This window comes from Leuciscus leuciscus (assembly GCF_965113295.1).
Source record: "Leuciscus leuciscus genome assembly, chromosome: 20".
In the NCBI taxonomy this organism is placed as follows: Eukaryota; Metazoa; Chordata; class Actinopteri; order Cypriniformes; family Leuciscidae; genus Leuciscus; species Leuciscus leuciscus.
In genome coordinates this window covers 10,647,625-10,668,312 of record NC_138744.1, presented here as the reverse complement: position 1 = coordinate 10,668,312, position 20,688 = coordinate 10,647,625, and the positions used below count along the sequence as shown (strand labels likewise).

Below are 20,688 nucleotides of genomic sequence, written 5' to 3'. Positions count from 1 at the left end.
TATGTGCATTTTTCTTAACAATATCAATATTTAATTGTAATTATTAATTAATTTATAAGTACAAGTTTATATAGTTTCCGCAACTCCATTTCTTTAGTTTTTATTCATACGTTAAAGTTTTTTTTTTTTTTTCATATCATTAGTTTAACTGTCCTGCGGTATTATACTAGCATTTTTAAAAATGCAAATACTGCATACTCTCTCAGTTGTAAGGTCATAACACCTCTGGTGGAAAAAAACTATACCGAAATGTATTTAAAATACATTTATTTCATACTAAGTTAGTATAATACAAAACCATTAACATATTTACTGACATAATGCATGAAGCTACTGATATAAATATCATAATGAAACTTTTGAGTACTTTGTTTATTGCACAATGCACATTTCTTAATATTAAGCATAAAATGTGTTTTAATATCACTTTGAGTAAATATACTATGATCTATGTAGCCTACATCAGTCTTTAAATTAAAGATATTTAAAGTGTACCTAAAGTATACTTGCAATAGTTACATTGTAGCACAATCAAATATACTTTAGTTTATCTTTAGTTGGACCTCAGCACTATTTCCACATAACTCCGTTAAGTACAAAATTAGTTGTTCCAATTTAGCAAGTTTATCAATTTAGTATACCAACAGTACAATTGCAGGGTATTTATATTAAGTAGGCCTACATAAATGTGTAAATGTATTTGCAGTATAATTAGCATAAAATAAATGTATTTCAAATACATTTTGGTATATTTACATTGGTACATTGCATACCAATGGGTAAACTGTGGCTTTTTAGATATTCTTGAAATGAGTCCGAGGAGCTACTGACTTTTCTCAACGGGAAAAGAAAGAAAATTCGTCGCTTGGTTGATGACGTACTTCCTGGGTTGTGTAGTTTATTGTAACACGTGGAAATCTACAGTGGACTGAAATACTGCTTTATATCTATATTTACAGTTTTGGGAGTGTACCGGAGTAATCGATCACAATGGTTAAACCAAAATACAAGGGGAAAAGCTCCATAAATCCCTCAACCTCCAGCAGTAATCCCGGTAAGATGAAATGAACCGCTGGTTTGAATTTGAACTGCTAGCAAAGCTAAGCTATTAGCCAACTCTTGTTGAGAAGTATACGAGTCGTTCTATAGTTAAGTTATGTTTTCACTGTTGCATGTTGTAAAGCAACTTGCTTCTATTCGTACAGGGTAACTCGTTGATTGTGTGTAACCACGACTTCTGTCAAGCATTTAAATGTCCCATCAGAGGCTGTTGGCACTTGAATTGTGATGACCGTGCCAAACGTGCCTTGTTTTTACATGACAATTATAACATGAAATAAAAAATCGTACTAGATTGCTACCACAATGTTTGATTGTTTTTCAAAAATGTCCCGGATCAGTTGTCAGTCCGAGCAATTATGGCGCTGTCACTACAACGGTTGTCACATTTTTAAATATCTCAAAGATCTTTTTTTCTTTTTGTAAAAAATATTTAGCATATATGACCACATGATTGCTGATCTTAAGTTAACAGGGATTGAATGTAATCAAGGATAAGTTTAAGGACACATATGCTACAAATTAATACAATAATATATATATATATATAACTATATATATAACATAAAAATTATTCAGCAAGGATGCATTGAATTAATCAAAAAAAGTGACAGTGAAGACATTTAAATAAATGCTGTTCTTTTGAACTATTCATCAAAGAATAATTGACAACAAAATATCTATAGTAATAGTAACATATTATCTGATAATAGTCTGTTTTCAGCATCAAATCAGCATATGAAGGATCATGTGACACTGAATACTGGAGTAATGATGCTGAATATTCAGCTTTTGCCATCACAGGAAGAAATGGAATTATAAAGTGTATTAAAATAGAAAACAGTTGATATTTCACTATATTACTGTTTTACGGTATTTTTTATAAAAAATGCAACCTTGGTGAACATAAGAGACTTCTTTCAAAATCCCATTATGTTAACCCTTGTGTTCCAGTTAAACAATCTATCACAGTTCACCCAAAATTTAAGTAGATTGATCTATATGTCCCTGTGTATAACAATTTTTGTCCTTTTTTTTTTTTTTTTTTTTTTTTTTTACATTCCCAACCCTACAGACCGAGTCAAGGGAGCTGGAGGGAACAACATGAGGGACCGTGCCACCATCCGACGGTTGAATATGTACAGACAGAAGCAGAGATGGTAACAGTTTGACCTGTGATTTACAAAATTACATATACAAGTTTCAGATTAGTAGCAAACACTAGTTTTTTTATTTGGATCCCCATTAGCTTCCAGAAAGTGGTTGCTAATCTTCCTGGGGTCCACAAAGCAATACAAGACAGAAAGGCATACAAATAAAATAAAAACCAAAATACAGTCAATTACTCTAATCAAATCACCAAACTATACATCTTAGCAGTAGCAGCACATCCAACACACATCAAGCATGTCTTTTACATTGTATATAGTTGTAGTGGGTCGTGAGGTTTTGACAAGAATTAGTTGCATAAAACATGCATGTTTTTTCATTATTATCCTCAAAGCAACAATCGAGGTAAGGTGATCAAGCCCTTGCAGTACCAGAACACAGTTGCTCCTGGAACTGTGGCCAGAGTTGAGCCCAACATCAAGTGGTTCGGTAAGAGCATTTTAGAGTTTTAATGAATCCTAATCTGTGAGAATGATTATTGAGGGGAATTAGCCTCAATTGTCCTCTTTTCCAAGTAGGATTAGGATCTGAATATATAAATATTGATTTTCTTTTCCCATATGCTCCCTGTGCAGCTAATACACGTGTCATCAAGCAGTCATCATTGCAGAAATTCCAAGAAGAGATGGACGCAGTTAAGAAAAGTCCATACAGAGTAGTGATGAAACAGAGCAAGCTACCGATGTCCTTGCTGCATGACCGAATAAAGGCACACGTGAGTATGCAGATACCTTGGTATACATCCACTGTTTTTAAATACAAAAATCCTGTTTTTTAGTCCCAATGTAGCCTGTTAAGAGGAGACAGGTAGGCTGTTTGCTTGACACCCTTTGAGATTTGCTGAACAGCCAGTCCCATAATTCATTGGGATGAGCTCTGTAAAATAAATACATCAAAGAAATGTGAATATATTTATAATTCACTTAAAACAGAAAAAATAAATGTTTTACATATTTTAGAGTATCAAAATGCTATGTTTGCAACATGCTAACGTCTAACTCTGGCCTTTACATGAGGTAGTGTTATTTTAGTATTTATGCACTATTATGTTATTTATTAAGATTTCTTCAAATGAGCTTTTATTTTTATATTTACAGTTTTCATTTAGAAGTTTAGTAATTTAGTTATGTGCCATTCACTGGTCATTTTTATTGGTTTTAGCTTTAATTTTATTTCAGTTTTTGCCAATTTAACATCTAATTTCTAGTTTACGTTTTTCATAAAGTTTTGTTTCAATTACTGAAAACGATTGATAATAGTTTGTTAGCAGTGCTGTTTCATGATACACAGGGTTTCTGTGTGTTATGATTAGAAAAAAATAAAGCAAAAATGTCCCTGACTATAAACTTCAAGGGTAAAATTGCCCACTCACAAAGTCAATTTCCGACTTGAATGACCAGTTGCTCATTTCCGGCAAATTCTCATAAACAATTTGCATTTGCTCATTTGTATTTGTTTTTCGCCTCTTGGCTAAACGTCTCGTAACTTGTAGACCTCGTGTAACGCGTGCTAACCACAGCAAAATGATTTTGTTAGTCTGACAGCGGTGTACTAGTGAGTCCACGGCCTGACCTGCGTTAGAACTTACTCTTTGGCACCTGAGGGCTCGCCATTTGCCAGTATTAAAGAACTGAGCAAAAATATGTGCTCAGAATAAAATGTAATGTTTTGCTCAGTTCTTCATGTTCCTTCTGCAACTGTTGTTGATTCGCTTCAGGATCTAAACTGTTCCATGTGTGAGCAAAACCTTTTAGGACTTTGTGTAATGAACATCTCACTTTACTTTTATTCTGTGTCTCAGAACTGTGACATTTAGTATGTTTTTGCTCTTGTATTCAACCTTGGTTGCAGGGAATTGATGATACGGTCTCAGTTATTGTACAGATATATTTTCATCCACTCTTTTTGATTTGTGGTGTTCGAGCAGCCCCTCCAGCGTGTGCCGTAATGCCCATTGTTTGCGCACATATTTGCTCTTTCTCAGAAATATTTTGAACATGTTGTGATGTGGTGGTTAGCCTCAAATCAGGTTGTTTTTTTATCATCCACGTCAATTGTTCCAAAGCAATGCAATCTTACCAGAAGTAGAATTTCTTACGAGAAATGTTACTGGCTTTGACAAGATCTGTAAATTGCTTGTCGTTTTATTCCATCCTCTGTTGCAACAGTGGTATGGCTTCCTTTTTTTCCCTTTTTTTAAGGTAATTACAGATTGCAATTTAGCCGGGTGAAGTTAAACGTGTAAGATGTTTCGTTCATTGTTCTTAGGATTTGTGTGATCTTGATATAGGAATATTTGTTTTTATCAGCACTGTAAAATTAGCTGCCTTTTTGTTAAAATGTTAGTTATATTCTAGCTACACTGCTGCTCAAATGTTTGGGGTCGGTAAGATTTGTAAAATGTTTTTAAAAGATGTCTTTTATGCTCACCAAGACTGCAGTTATTTGATCAAAAATACAATAAAAACAATAATATTCTGAAATATGATTACATTTTAAAACAACTTTTTTCTAGTTTAATAAACTAGTGTTGGCAAAGCTGAATTTTCAGCATCATTACTCCAGTTTCACATGATCCTTCAGAAATCATTCTAATATGCAGATTTGAATCTTACTGGCACCAAACTTAAGAACAGTAGTGTATATACAATTCTAAATGTGTAAAGCTGGTGTTTACAAATCTGATTTAAACCACATCTGCATTTAGTTCGAAAAAGTTTAGATTGGATTTCAAGTTTTCTTTGTTTGGGATGTTACAAAGTGTGCAATGCTTTCCAAATACAAATTTAACCTTATTTAGTGTATTATGTTTCTTAGCATCTTGTTGACGCCTACATCTTAACTATAGTAGATAGTCAGACCACACTGTCTAAACAAACAGATTTCAGCACTTCATCAAACAGAAAGTCAATCCTAAAGATCAGTTCTAAAAAAACAAAATAGATTTATATGCTACATGAACATAGTCAAATTAATATATGCTTAATAGAAGCGATCATGTTGCTTTTGTATGGAACAACATTTTATGACACACTCTAATACGCCATAAAATGTGTTGAGTACACTCCGCTCTTCCAAAAATCATTGGGGCTTTTTTCCTCTTAGGAATGGGGCATAGAAAGCTGTCAAAATGCTTAAAAGAGCTGAAAGAACATAATCTTCTTCAAAGAAATTCCTAAAGTTGTGGAGATCATGATAGGTGGATATAACGGTCAGTTCTCATGAAATATGAATGTCAATTGATCATCTGCTGGATCTTGTAGAACTCCAAGGTGCACATTCTGGACACAGAGACGTTCGAGACCACTTTCGGGCCAAAGGCACAAAGAAAGAGGCCCAACTTGACTGTGGGAGAGCTGAAGGACTTTGCTGAAAAAGCAGAGGTCTCGGCTCAGAGCTACAGTACTGAAAAAGACCGTGATTTGGTGTTTGAGGACAGCGGCGTCAAGTGAGTGGAGTGATTTCTAAAGTTCCTATAGCTCAGTACATCCCTACTGCAGAAACTATGCCCTGTTGGTATAGCAAATACCAAAAAAAAACAGATAAATGTCTCAAAGCCATTTAATTTCCCCATCACTGCAGGGACGAGGCTCGGGAGGAAATCTTCAAGAAGGGTCAGTCAAAGAGGATCTGGGGTGAGCTGTATAAGGTAGCTATAACCATCTCACAACAACTTGCTCTGAAAGTTTTAATAAAAACCACAGTACTGCCAAATGATGCCACATCTTAAAATGAAGCATGTTTTGCACAGGTGATCGACTCTTCGGACGTCGTTATCCAGGTGCTAGATGCTCGAGACCCTATGGGCACTCGTTCCCAGAGCATTGAGTCCTACCTAAAGAAAGAGAAACCTTGGAAGCACCTCATCTTTGTGCTCAACAAGTGTGATCTCATTCCCACATGGGTTACGGTAAGAAAATAAACCTGAATACTTCAATACTAGTTCTAAAACCTGTTGAGCTGCCTATGTAGGCTGGAATGATGTTCCCGAAGCTTTTTAAGATGGGGAAACTCAATGTAGAATGCAAGCAAAGTGCACTTCAGTAAGCTAAGTGGCGGGGGGGAAATCCGTCCAAAATGGCAGAAACAGTGCAAGAAATGTCAATTATAAATCTACTTCTAAATTAAAAGCAAATCTAAATCTAGCTTAAAAATATCATTAAACATTTATTTTTCCAGCATTTGTTTGTGCTGCGTGTCAGAGTATTTTGTCATTAGCTTAGCAAAATTCTAACATTGCCTGTGTTGAAATTCATTTATCGATAAATCGACTTATTCAGGAGCAAAAAACTATATTTTGGAATGAAGATATTGGTAATACTAAACAAAAACACTATTTACCCAACATTTTGTGTGTGCTGTGTATTTGTATTAGTGTTATTAGCTTAGCGTTATTATAACTCTAGCCTCTTTTGATATCTATTTAAGTTGGTGGTAGAAATGTCAGAAGTCTTAATGATAAATATACTCGTACATTCAGTTGCAAAATAGTTAAATCTAATAAAAAACACTTTTATCCCATATTTATGTGTGTTATGTATTTATATGCCTATTAGAGGATCATGTTGTTTAGCAAGTACTTAGTAAATTCCTGTCTGTGTAGAGCTATCCAAAATGGTCGCTTTTGTTTTTCCTGGACAATTAGGATGTATGGAACCGCATATGTAGGCAGTAGACAGCAAGGCAGCTCACTAGGGTTTTTGGGAAAAGGCCACTGTCTGCAATGTGTCCTGTCCGTACATTCAATTATCCCGTCTCTGGAGTTTGTTTCACTGACAGACAGGCATGTTTATCTTGGCTTGCCCAACTTTTGTAATGGGTAACCAGTTAAAAGTTCCTTCCCTGACAGATATTTTCCAATCTTTCACATCTATAATTCTTGTTGTTTGTAAATTGTGTTATTGGCGATTCTGAAATGCAGCAACAGGAAACGAGGGAGCTCTACCAGCTGTTTATAAGCTGCAGACTTTTGCATTCAAGCCGAAGAAACATTTGCCTACCTCCTTCAGATTTATGACAGGTCTTTTGTAAACCTAACAGGAAAATGATTGGGAAACCCATTATTTTTGTTGTTGAGAGGGAATCACTAATCATTTTGCAGTGATTATTGTTGGGCAGCCCGTGCCCTTGTGCATTTTTTTTTTAATCTGTTCTCTCTTATCAAAGACATTTCATTTCTTAGATCACTTCTAGTGTCTAGACATTGGGAGACATTTCGAAAGCCCACATTTGACCAGATTTGATCCTAAATCCCATGTATTTCATCCTACATCAGAAGTGAAGAACAAATCGGGATTTATAAAGGCAGAAACTGACATGAAAGTCGTTTTATGTATACGCCAACTGAAGAGCATGCATACTTTTTTTGCGCTCCTATAATAATTTAACATTAAGAAAATGTATCATGAAAGATAAATATGTAATTATTTATATGCCGCCTTTCCTTAGCTCAAGGTCACTTTACATTGTACATTACAGTACATTTACACAATTCAAGATGAACTGCGATTTATAAAAAGGATGCATTTTGGGAAGAAAAAAATTAATATGGACGTTTAATAAATCATTATATAAACTGTCGTACTAGGATCATTCACCTAGGATCTTTCTACGGATTCTTGCTTATACATGTATGTATGTTGTAGAAACGCTGGGTTGCAGTTCTTTCTCAGGAACACCCCACTTTGGCCTTTCACGCCAGCCTTACCAACTCCTTCGGCAAGGGCTCCCTTATCCAGCTCCTGCGGCAGTTTGGCAAGGTAAGACCTTCAACAGTTACAGCATATTTTTATGTGCACACACATCGTGCACACCATGCCTTGGAAACCAGGGGCAGCAGGTTTTAAGTGCACAGCGGTTTCGCTGCACAACATTTGTCTACTCAAACCGCATTTTTAGGACAAGATCAGCCTGTTTTCTGGTCCGTAATGGCAACAGATAAAGACAGCGGTGGTTTGGTCGGGTACCAGATGCTCCCCACCCTCCCATACTATTGGGCTCCTCTCCTGTCTTCACATCTGCCTCTGAGCTATTTTTGGGAGCACGGCCGTAAACAAAAACTTGGAAATACTAAAAAGGAGAGTGGGCTTACGTAACATAAATTTTGTGAGAGTTATATGACAAGACACTTTTTATGAGTTAGAAAACACCGGCAGAAAAATATCCCGGTTACCATGCGTGCAATATAAATCTGAAGGTGTAATGACATTTAAGAGGCCTATGAAGTCTTCATTTCTTGGGCAGGGGCCCCCTTTTAAAGGTGAATCGTGAAATGTGAGAGGCAATGTGTGCAAATTATTGGTGGAAGAGTTGATCCAAGGTTTTTCTTAGATTTTCCAAGGTCTTCCAAGGTCTTGTTTTCCTGACCTTGATACCATGAAACCGACATTATATCAGAGGACTCGACAATATGCATGTAACTCTTCTATTTAATTGCTACTTTCAAAATGACTTTTGCCTACTATTAACATGTCCATATTGATTTTTGCTCAGCTCCACTCAGACAAAAAGCAGATCAGTGTTGGTTTCATTGGTTACCCCAATGTTGGAAAGAGCTCTGTTATCAATACCCTGCGCTCCAAAAAAGTCTGTAACGTGGCACCCCTTGCTGGTGAGACTAAGGTAAGACCTCAGAAGCTTTTTTGTTTTCATCTCATATATATAAAATAAATGTATTATTGTTAATAATATTAATATGTGACAAAAGGTTAAGTTTAGCACAATATTAAAGCTGCTATTTTCCATGCTATGAATAAAGAGGAAAGGCTGTCAACCAGCCAATAACACATGCAGCACTTAAACTGCATTTCAAGTCGCCTTCTATTTAAGATTTTTCATTTTTGGTGATCTGTTCTTATAACATCCACTTGTAGTTGTTAGATACTGATCGTAAACATCAGACGATTGAGCGACTCTTCTTTTAAGGGTCATTAAGTGATCCTGAATTTATTTGTAGCGAGTGTAAGACTACCTGCCAGCTCCTGACATGTGTTAACATCTTGGATGGCTTAAGTTTCCAGCAGTTTGGTTTTGGCTGCTACTTTTGTGTATTCATGTTTTTGTGTGAAATTACTTTTTTATGTTGTCAAATTTTTCCTCTCATTTTGCAAACATGGAACTGAGAGCGAGTGAAAGTTCAAGGCGAAGGAAAAACACATTACTAACAGAGGCCAGATTGAAATCAAATTCTAAACAAATCTGGACTTCCACGCTGTTCTGTTTATGTTTTAAATGATAAATTGTATAATATAAAATCTCCCTTGTGTGCCCTGATTTGGGTGATTCTTCAATTATTAGACGTTTTCTTTCCACTATTTTCTTTTCTTTTAAAAACAGAGTTTCTAGTTCGATTATGAAATAAATAGATTGATTTGATTGATTATAATACTTTTTTGTTATGTCTCTTTAACTAGTTTTTCCTAATGTTGAAATGTTACATTTGCTTCAATCACTCTTTAGGCCTGTTTAGTTTCATTTTTATTAACTCAAAAGTTAATTGACTGCTTGCTAACTTGACACAAGTTCTTATAAATCGCATTTGTTTAAATGCAGTTCATTATATTGAAATGTTTTCGGTCTTGTGGTTTCTTAAATGGAGGAAATGGAGGAATCTATGGACTGGTTCAAGCCTAAGCTTTATGCCACAACCAACTGTTTTGTTTCTGTCTGACAGGTCTGGCAGTATATCACACTAATGAGACGCCTTTTCCTCATCGACTGTCCCGGCGTCGTCTACCCCTCTGACGACAGCGAGACTGACATTGTGCTGAAAGGAGTGGTACGATGGCCTGGACTCTCAAAGTCAACCGTTCCGATTTTGCAATCCCAGCGGCCACTTTATCCACTTATTTTATATATGTTGCTTTTAGGTCCAAGTGGAGAAGATCCGAACTCCAGAGGATCACATCGGAGCGGTGCTGGAGAGGGCCAAAGCGGAGTACATCCAGAAGACATACCGCATTCCATCCTGGAGCTCCGCCGAGGACTTCCTGGAAAAGCTCGCCTTTCGCACCGGAAAACTGCTTAAGGTCTGGCCTGATTGTGTAGTATCTGATAAAATGAACTGTCAGCTCGGTCCTCGCGGCACATTTGTTTATTCGTTCCTCTAGAGTGTCCGATTGAGATGTGACAGTTTGCTTACTTTAAGCTGGTGGAAAACATTTAAATTAAAGTTCAAATAGCCACATTTTTATGCTACTCTTATGCCAAAACCACTAAGATTTAATTCAAAATCTGAGTTTTATAAAAGGATTTTGGCCTACAGGCTGGTTACACGGGTTAGTTCACATCTTTGTCTTTGTCCAAATACTGTATATGTCTGTGCTGTAACGATTGTTTTGTGTTGTTCTGGTAATACAGGGTGGAGAGCCAGATCTGCCTACTGTGTCTAAAATGGTTTTGAATGATTGGCAGAGGGGACGCATCCCCTTTTTTGTGAAGCCGCCTGGGGCCGAGATGGATGAAGAGGTAAATGTTCTTAATTTTCCACAAAGTTTAGATTCTTTTAGTAAAACAATAGCTCAGGCTCTATTCAAAAATGAGTTCCAAGACAAATCTTTTGTAAAATTAGAGCATTGTGTTCTAAAAGACCTCAGAAGACATTGTTTATATGTAACTTCCTTAATGCATATTGAATTACTTGGTACAAATCCTTTTTTAAGTCACTGTGGCCAACAAAATTACTTGGATTTTGCCAGTCTTTATACTGGCAGACCCTAATGCACTTTTAAACATTTATAGTCTTAAACTGACACTTGATCTTTCCAATCAGTACAAAGCAAAACTGATGCTGGAAATGGCTGAGAAGGAAACTGAGAAGGAAGAGTTGGAAAACAGACTTGAAGCTCAGGATGTGGAGGGGGCCTCATCTAGCCAGCAGGAAGATCAAAAGCTGCTGAGACAGAAACAAGAGGAGATGCAGAAAATCTTCAGTAATGTCAAGCAGAACTTTGGCAAATTAAACGTCGCTCCGGAGTTCAGCGAGGAGGACCTTGTTCCTGTCGAGATGCCTGACATCCTGGAACCCTCTGGTTCAGAAGATGAGCAAGATGAGGAAAATGAGGAGGATGAGGAAAAAGAGCAGAGTGGAGAACTACAGGAAGAAGAATCCTCTGTTTCCGGCCCCCTGACCACAGCAGAGAAAAAGAGCGCACGTGAAGTGAATGAAGAGATGGATTTGAAGATTGCCAAATTGAAACAGTTTCTTGATCGTGCCAAGTCAAAGCACTTCTCCGCCATACGGTTTGTTTAAACTCATATTGAAAAGGTTATGAGAGGGTTCTGTGATTTTTGAGTTCAGTGTTAAGCTCTTATCTATTGATATTCTAATGTGTTGTCTTGATGTTTTTACAGCATTCCTAAAGGCCTTTCCGAAAAGGTGTTCACTGAAGCCACAGCAAAGCAGAATTCTGCAAAGAATCTGCAACGGAAAGGTACACCCACCCAACTAACCCAAGTTGATGCCAAATGCTTGTGTATTAAAAAAGATATGGCCACTAGAACTGCATATTTAATGAACATCTATATTTTGGGTTTTATACATTTATATTTTTATTGAATTTTTATAGAATAAGATTTTTTTGTATCTTTTAATTTAATTTTAAGAATTATCTTATGCTCACCATTGCTGCCTTTATTTAAACAAAATACAGTAATACTTAATACAGTAGAAAAAGTAATATTGTGAAATAGTATTACAATTTAAAAAAAACTATTTTCTTTTTTAATATATTTTAAAATGTAATTTATTCTTTTGACGGCAAACATTACTCCAGTCTTCAGTGTCACATGATCCTTCAGAAATCATTCTAATATTCTGATTTGCTTCTCAAAACTTCTACATTTACTTATTTCTACTACATTAACTTCTATATTTCTTCTTCTTCTTCTTCTTCTTCTTCTTCTTCTTCTTCTTCTTCTTCTTCTTCTTCTTCTTCTTCTTCTTCTTCTTCTTCTTCTTCTTCTTCTTCTTCTTCTTCTTCTTCTTCTTCTTCTTCTTCTTCTTCTTCTTCTTCTTCTTCTTCTTCTTCTTCTTCTTATTATTGACATTGAAAACAGGTTTTTGTGGAAACCGTGATAGATTTTTAAGGATTCTTTGGTAAATAAAAAGTTAAAAATAACAGCATTTATTTAAAATAGAAATCTTTTTAACATCATAAATATCTTTACTGTCACTTTTGACAATTTAATGCATCATTGCTAAATAAAAGTAATTTACATTTCTTTCAAAACAAATGATTACTGATCCTATAAAGTATTTAAAAATTCACAATAATATGAATAAATATTGATATAGACAGCAATATAAATCTCAGTTGATATAGACAGCAAAATATAAAAAAAAATCTCCATAATGCAAGGTAAGACTGGCAAACCCAGTTGAATACACTGAATATTTCCTCTGAGTCTTTTCAGAGCTGTTTCAATGATTAGGGGATGGGTGGTGCTGTAAAGAAGTGAGTAAAAGACACTCAACCTTTTTGTTTTCCAGCTGTGACAGTGGGCAAAAAGAGGAAGGCTGTGGAAGATGAGGAGCCTGCCCAGGCTACCAAACTCACATCTAAAGAGGTATGCACTGTTCTCCCAGCTCCACTGCCGCTGTCAATCTTTCTGATTCCATAGTAAAGATATCTCAAATGAATATGATACCAAACTAATCTCTTTCTCTCTGTTGAACTACTTCACCCAAACAGAAAAGAAGCCTGGAGCGTGCACAGAAAGTGAAGAAAGTGGGGGTCCGCTATTATGAGACGCACAATGTCAAGAACAAGAATAAAAACCGAAAAATGCCCTTGGATGGCAAGAAATCCAAACGAGCTAAGCGATAAGACCTGGTCAGAAACCCAGTCACATCAATCCCCGTTTCCATCGTCATGTCGGTGGCTAAATTGGAACATCTGGAGTGGAATCACAGTGATTTGTGTAACGGTGAATGTTTGGTTGATCTGTGATGCAATCGTTCCAATGCACTTTATTCATACTGTGGCTCCAGCCATCCTCATGAACATTATGACTACAATTAATTTCAGCACTGTGCATTTTCAAAGTTTTTAACTTAAGACAGTGTATCCTGATTCAGCAGTGTTGAATGGTGGATCATGTACCCGTGTATCTATGTATGTTCTTTTTCTTTTGTTTGAAGAAAAAAAAGAAAATAATAAATACTCAGAATAGATGCTTTTATAAATGTTTTATTCTTTGAAACTGAATAGTGTGTGTATTAATATTCTAATAATATCTAGGCTTTATTCTTCAAGGAAATTATGCCCTCCAGTTGTGCCTAAAAAATAAATGGACACATTAGAGTCTGAAAAAACAATGTCAGAAATCCTGAATATGATGATCTCTGCTTTACCTTGAGTTGCTGGTTGGCTCGTTTGAGGAACTGGACCGCTTCGGCATGCTTCTTTTCCTCAATTTCCCGCCGTTCTGCTTCCCGTCTCTCGGTTGCTTCACATTTAGCCTTTTGCTCATTCAATAGCCTCTCCAAATCTCGCTTCTCGCTCTCCAACTCTGAAATCTACCAAGAGTTTTTATCTCAATGAGTAGAAAATGGTAATTGTTCGGTCATGCGTTAAAGATAATGATATTTCTTCTGCAGAACACACACACAAAAGATATTTTGAATAATATCTTATTTTGACATTAGATATTATGTCTCTTGTGTCTCCCCCCACAAAAGTAAAAAAAAAAAATTGGTTTGGATGCCACTGACTTTCATTATATGGACAAAAACAAAAAACATTTGAGATATTCTTGTGTTCCGCAGAAGAAAGCAAGTTTTTGATTTAACTATCCCTATAAGGACCTTGTTCTCCATGTCAGATTTTCCCTGCTCCCCCTGAAGTGCTTTCCTCATGCCAAAGGCCACACTGCTCTCGTACAGTGTTTGATAGGCAGCGATGGTCATGCGAATCTCATCTCTTACTTGCAGCAGCAGGATGCCCCGCTCGGCACAGTTAATGGTGACTTGTCTGATTAACTCATCTAAGAGATTGACAGAGGAAATGTCAAGTAAATCAATGTCAAGAGCTATTAACAGGACACTTCATTTAGAATATATGTCTTTTTACCAAAGCACTGAGAGTAGAGCTCCCTGCGGACTGGGCAGATGCCGGTCTCTCTGGCCTGCCTCTCCTGCAGGGTTTTGTCCAGCTGTTCTTGCAAATGAATAACATCCATTCGTGTGCATGGAGCGCTGGACACTGGCTGCACCCATAACTGGTTATCCTCCATCCATTCCCTGCAACAAAACCATTTGTATGATTTATACAGTTCCATTCAAAAGTTTGGGGACAGTAAGATTTTTTTTAATGTTTTTTTTAAAAGCTGAATTTTCAGTATCATTACTCCAGTCTTCAGTGTCACATGATCCTTCAGAAATCATTCTAATATGTTGATTTGCTATTCATGAAACATTTCTTCTGATTATTATCAATGTTGAAAACAGTTGTGCTGCTTAATATTTTTGAGGAAACCGTGATGCATTTATTTCAGGTTTCTTTGATGAATAGAAAGTTCAAAAGAACAGCATTTATTTGAAATAGAAATCTTTAGTAAAATTATAAATGTCTTTACTGTCACTTTTGATCAATTTAATGTGCCCTTACTTAATAAAAGTATTATTATTAGGCCTATTTATCTTACTGAGCCCAACAATTTTAAACGTTAGTGTGTGATGTGATTAGCGCTACTGGTAACGTTAGGTATCAACACCCGATTGAAGAAAACTTCTACTAATCATTGTAAGAGGTTTATTTTACTTTGGTGGTAGAATGGCATTTAGGATCTCTTCGGTTTGCTGTTTGCTGGCATCCACTGAGGGACTCTTGGGTTTGGGTGGAGGTGGGACCGGGCCGGTGTCAACCATCTGTTTGGGACTCACTTTCAAAGGGCGACTCTGTGTCAAATGTGAAGGAAGAGATAAAAATCAAGTGTTAACGCTTTATTACAAAAACCATGTATACTTTAGAAGGTTTGTTTTTATTACGTATAACGTTAACGTTACATTCAATAAATGTGCTTACCTTTGGAGACTTCCTCTCTGTATTTTTGCTCACTAACACCGGATAATCATACTTCAACAAGGAGTCAAACGGAGTAATCATGCTTACAATGATAAAGTGCAGAATTTTTTTTTTTTTTTAAGTCTGCGTTTTGTTTTAGGAAGACTTCAAATTCCCTCGGTAGGGATGTGGAAGTTTCGTTTCGTTGTTTACGTTGCTATAACAACCGGGTTTGTCCGTCCCATCAAGGATCTTCAGTTTGCAGGAGTGGAAATAAATTCTTTACCAACTATACTGCTAAATTTACCGATTAAATATTTATGACTGTTAAACCTTTTAAAATAAATTACACAAATATATTGTGGTATTTTATTTTTCTAATATTTCTGTTCTAAAGCACAAGACACAACTCGCCACTTGGTGGCACTAACTGTTACACGTTAAAGCAAAAAGGCTTTTGGCGCACGTATTAAATATGATTTTGATTTATAAGTGAACAGGCATCCTTTTACTCGTTATATACTTGTTTTTGGTTTATTTGGTTTTTATTACGCTTTGACACTTTTTTTATTAATTAATTTACATTTTCATTTTACTATTTGCGTTATTTAACCAGTTAAAATTGTAACATATTGTTTATTGTATATTATTAAAATGTTTCTTATTTCATTTCTCGATAATCTCTTTTTTTAAAACTCTGTACATTGATGCCCTGAAGAAAGCGGAACTAAATTGCTTTCCATAGAAGGAGGGACAGATTTCTTCAGCGTACAATCATCGGACCGGAAGTGTACATGGGAGTTTCGTAAATGTGGTTTGAATCTGTTTTCATGTTCTCCTCATACTCTCCTGTGGTATGAACGACTCTTACTTTTTACGAAGCTAATAGGCAAGCTTATTTCAGAATGGATAACAGGAGACGACACAGAGAATCTCCTGGCCGGGTTGTAAAGACAAAAATCAAGCAAGAAAAAGTGAGTCCCGCGCGGCCTCCGCGGGCTCGTCGATCCAGCTCAGGCTCCAGCCGCGGCAGCAACAGCCCTCCACCGAAACGACGAGACAGCAGGTAACTGAAATAAGCAGCCTTATACCTCACACTCTGTTTATCTTAAATGACAGCTCAGCCGAATAAAGAGATTGGCCGAAAAAAAAAATTGTAGTATGTGGGGAGGATCAACAGGTTATTTTATATGTAGCCAGTGGTTTCTTACAGAATGTTTCCTGAACTGTGTTTGTAGATCACCAGTCAGAAGAAAGGACAGATCGCCAGCGAGAAGAGACCGTTCATCGGGCAGACAGCAGGAGAGGTCACCTCGACCCCAGACCAGCAGAAGCCCGCATCGCAGCACTGATGTCAGGTTAAAGCGGGTGAGCTCAGTACAGAAACAGATCAACTTGTACCGAGTTATGTCATGAACTGACGAGAAAACTGTCTTTGAAAAGTGATTAAAGGACACAGAGGGTTTTGGCACTAAAACTGGTCGGGACCTCAGTGGGAAAAACTGTGATTATAAAACATTATGTGACTCCTTAATATATAGTAGGCTATATTATTTTCTTTTAAAGGGAATTTAAAATACACGTTATTAATATGTTAAATTGTGGATATTTAGTATTTTGGGATATTTTATTATGGTTTACACATTTTTTTTATTTATAGTTACATTACAGCATTGCAGACTCAATAGTCATACATATATATTAGGCTATATAATTTTTTTAATAGGAATTTAAAATACAAGTTTTTGTGTTTTTTGTTTTGTTTTATGTTCATTTGTGGACATTTTAGAATATTTACAAACATGTTGAGTTTCATTGTTGTTTACAAAAGATTTTATTTACAGTTACATTACAGAATAATAAAGAGATAGTTCTAAAAATCGTTGTAAATGTAAAACAATAGCAGTGTCCACACCACAACTATAACCATAACGACACAGAGCATCAATATAATTGGAATCATGATATATATATATTTTTTTTTTAAGATAATGAACAATAAAAACATTGCCAGCAAATCAGAATCCATTAAAAAGCTCTAACATTTAAAGTGGCAGATGATAAAACTGCAGTGCACTTATGATCAACAGAACGATATTGTGTGCTGGAGTGGACACCAATATAGTTATCCTTTTAGTTATCGTTCTTGATGTGGACAGTCCTTTACACGCCCAGTAAAGTCATAATAATATAGTTAGCTATATTCATTTATTTTATAGTAATTTAAAATACAAGTTTTTTTTAAATGTTACATTGTGGTTATTGTATTTTAGAATATTTAATAAGCCATTTTCATTGTTTATAAAAAAAAAATTATTTACAATTATATTACAGCATTACATAACCAACATTATGATATACATGTTTTGATGCTGGTACAATCTTGATCATGATCATTAATTGATGGGCAAGCTGTCTTTAAGGGGTCATGCCATGAGGAATCAAGTTTTCAATGGTCTTTTGAGGTGCAAAGAGGCTGTTTATAAAACTGTATTTGACACAATAAATAAAATAAAACACGAAATGACACATTTTATATGCAGTAAATTATCTTCTTTAATAGAAGTTTAAAATACAAGTCACTCTATATAGGTTTAGTTCTGTAAGCTTGCTTTATAACTTTTTATAACTTTAAACAATTTCTATAAAGCCCCAATATTATATTTCTATATTTATTTTATAATTAAGTTAATTATATATATATATATATACACACACACATTACACGCTGCTAAATAGGCATACTAAGTGGAGGTTTTAAGGAGATCTTGTTCTTATTACAGGAGCAAGATGATCACAGAGGACCCGAAAGTCATCGGCCTCGTGAGAGAAGGGATGATTCAAATGACCGCAGAATGAAAAGGGAGGGAGAGCGTCCACGGCAAAGAGAGCGAGACAGAGAACAGGACAGAAATAGGGGAAGAGAACGTGATGCCCACTTACAACAGCAACAGCAGGCTGAGAGGGAACGGCAAAATGAACGGCGGCGAGAGAATCGCCTCAGACAGGAGGCTCAGAGTGGCAGTGGTGACGACGGGGAACAGGACTTTGGTGGTCAACAGGATAGTGATTCCGCCCCTGCAGCTGAGAAGGAAAAGCCCAACTTTGAACTATCAGGTGCCTTGGTGGAAGATACAAATACATTCAGGGGGGTGGTGATCAAGTATAATGAGCCTCCCGAGGCCCGTATACCCAAAAGAAGATGGCGTTTGTACCCCTTTAAGAACGACGAGCCGCTCCCAGTCATGTACATCCACAGACAGAGTGCGTATCTACTTGGACGACAGAGGAAGATTGCAGACATTCCTATCGACCACCCTTCTTGTTCCAAACAGCATGCTGTTTTTCAGTACAGGTCAGAACAACAAAAGATATTTTGGTAACACTTTGCAATTAGGTTTCATTTGTTAGCATTAGTTAACTACACCAATTAACATGAACTAACAATGAACAGTGTTTCTACAGCATTCACTCACCTAGAAATGCTATCATGGATTTTCTATTGGAGCAAATGGGAACGCAAAAATGATATATGTTATAGTTTCCGTTCACCACTATAGGGTTACCCATCTATGACGACTCCTGCTTCTGAGAACCCCAGAAATGTGAAAAAGGCCCATTGACTGCAAACTTGCTTTCAGATCTGCCTCCATCCAATCAACCACGATGCATGGAACCAAGTCCCTGCCCTTTTTTCATAATGTCCCAATACCAAAGAAAATATTTAAAAAATTTATTTTAAAAAGTATTTAAATGTTTCAAAGAGACATTCAGATTGTATTCGCTATGGTGTTTATCTCAGCACCAAATACTTAAAGACTTAATATTTAAAGACGTAATAGGCTATTTATTTGCGAACGTAAACATTTTTACATTTTAATCTGGACTAAACATGTCTTAGACATTGATTGAAAATGTTCTGACTCTTGATTATTGTTCAGTAACATTATAGTAAATAAGGTTCTATTAGTCAATTTATTTGTTAACATTAACTAACACTAAAAATACTTCTAAATTATTTATTAATCTTAGTTAATGTTAATTTCAACATTTACTAATACTGTATAAAAATCAAAAGTTGTATCTGTTATATTAATTTTAATGGACCTGAACTAACATTAACTAATAATGAACAGTTGTATTTTTATTAACTAACATTAACAAAGAATAATAACTACTGTAATAAATGTAGATATTGGTCATTGTTAGCCAAGGTTAGTTAATGGATCGTTACCTAACCTATTGTTCTCTATAGTTGTTTTGCACTTTAATCTGTTTGAAACATTTGTTTAGTTTATACATTATTGTGTATTGTTTTATTGTATTTAAATGTTCTTTTTGTTATATGAAAAAGTTGGACCTGTTAGGACGACAGTTTTTGGTAACTTAGTTTTTGATACCGTCACATGCCTTAACGTGACAATTTATTTATTGAATTTATGTGGAAATTTCTTCCCATACTAATTGTCCTTTTCTCTTTGACTTTTATCATCTCCAGATTAGTGGAGTTCACACGGGCGGACGGCACCTCGGGCAGGAGAGTGAAGCCGTACATCATTGATCTGGGTTCTGGTAATGGCACCTACCTGAACAATCAGCGTATAGAATCTCAGCGTTACTACGAGCTCAAAGAAAAGGATGTGCTGAAGTTTGGCTTCAGCAGCAGAGAGTACGTGCTCCTCCATGAGTTTTCCGACACAGCCGAGGTTGACGCAAAGAAGGAAGAAGAAGAAGACGACGAAGGCCTGGATGAGTAGTTCTCGCCTCAGCGTTTACCAAAGTTACCTGTTTTGTGCTGGACTCTTTGAAAGAATTTCCTCCGTAGGAACAGGGCGAGCATGAATTGCTCAATTTGTAATTTCCTTGTGGACAATGAAACAATCATGCTTCAGCCTGCCCAAGTTGTCTGTATGATTATTCTCAGGTGGATAGCTTTTGTATCCCGTCAAACTGTGTACAGTGTTGTCCCTCAAAGCAAGTGCTCAAAGCCAGAAATAATTAATCTATCTTCAAAAAAACATATATTTTGGATACTCTTGAAGAAGTGCATATAATGTCCAGATTTGGTTACTGTAAATATACTGGATGTATTTGATGTGTGCTTGTTTCATGTGTTTTAGTTTGTAGTCTGTGATTAGAGACATACGTTGTCCTGGTAGTTAAAGCCAGCAAGTTAATAGTCCTCATGGTTATTCAGAAAATAATGAGACTAATTTGAATATTGCTACACAAAAGATGCCATCTTTCTTTAGACATTTTCTATTCTTCTCTCACAGTACATTCATATTTGATTTTTAGATGTTTTGTATTGTAAAATAAATATGGATAATAATAATTATGTTTTGTCTTTTGATTGACTGCACACGTTGTTAGAGCAAATGAGGATATTTGAAACTGATAGTCCCTCTGATGAGCCAAACGTTATTTCTTTGTCAAATGTGCATTGAGTTAAGAA

At 36.0% G+C, this 20,688-nt stretch overlaps 3 protein-coding genes across 5 annotated transcripts; 2 read left to right on the top strand and 1 right to left on the bottom strand.

Annotated features, from left to right (window-relative positions):
• The first annotated feature begins 870 nt into the window (after nucleotides 1-870).
• On the top strand, nucleotides 871-13,402 carry gnl2 (G protein nucleolar 2). Its single transcript, XM_082148726.1, has 16 exons — nucleotides 871-1,054; nucleotides 2,135-2,219; nucleotides 2,564-2,658; nucleotides 2,805-2,944; nucleotides 5,493-5,677; nucleotides 5,812-5,878; nucleotides 5,981-6,139; nucleotides 7,875-7,988; nucleotides 8,722-8,850; nucleotides 9,902-10,006; nucleotides 10,098-10,256; nucleotides 10,588-10,695; nucleotides 11,000-11,469; nucleotides 11,581-11,660; nucleotides 12,719-12,795; nucleotides 12,921-13,402. Exons 1-16 carry the CDS (start codon nucleotides 991-993, stop codon nucleotides 13,053-13,055), a joined length of 2,172 nt encoding a protein of 723 aa, XP_082004852.1. The 5' UTR covers nucleotides 871-990; the 3' UTR covers nucleotides 13,056-13,402.
• On the bottom strand, nucleotides 13,403-16,573 carry dnali1 (dynein, axonemal, light intermediate chain 1). Of its 3 annotated transcripts, XM_082148730.1 has the most exons (6): nucleotides 15,255-15,662; nucleotides 14,991-15,127; nucleotides 14,301-14,470; nucleotides 14,036-14,214; nucleotides 13,583-13,747; nucleotides 13,403-13,507 (listed from the first exon to the last, which is right to left on the bottom strand). In XM_082148730.1, exons 1-6 carry the CDS (start codon nucleotides 15,333-15,335, stop codon nucleotides 13,466-13,468), a joined length of 774 nt encoding a protein of 257 aa, XP_082004856.1. In that variant the 5' UTR covers nucleotides 15,336-15,662; the 3' UTR covers nucleotides 13,403-13,465. The 3 variants fall into 3 exon arrangements, with proteins under 3 accessions (XP_082004856.1, XP_082004857.1, XP_082004855.1); XM_082148731.1 differs by lacking the exon at nucleotides 15,255-15,662 and adding an exon at nucleotides 16,445-16,573 and having other exon boundaries at nucleotides 13,403-13,747; XM_082148729.1 differs by having other exon boundaries at nucleotides 13,403-13,747; nucleotides 15,255-15,674.
• snip1 (Smad nuclear interacting protein) lies at nucleotides 15,997-20,568 on the top strand. The gene is made up of 4 exons (XM_082148727.1): nucleotides 15,997-16,299; nucleotides 16,472-16,601; nucleotides 18,017-18,588; nucleotides 19,732-20,568. Exons 1-4 carry the CDS (start codon nucleotides 16,139-16,141, stop codon nucleotides 19,988-19,990), a joined length of 1,122 nt encoding a protein of 373 aa, XP_082004853.1. The 5' UTR covers nucleotides 15,997-16,138; the 3' UTR covers nucleotides 19,991-20,568.
• The last annotated feature ends 120 nt before the right edge of the window (nucleotides 20,569-20,688 follow it).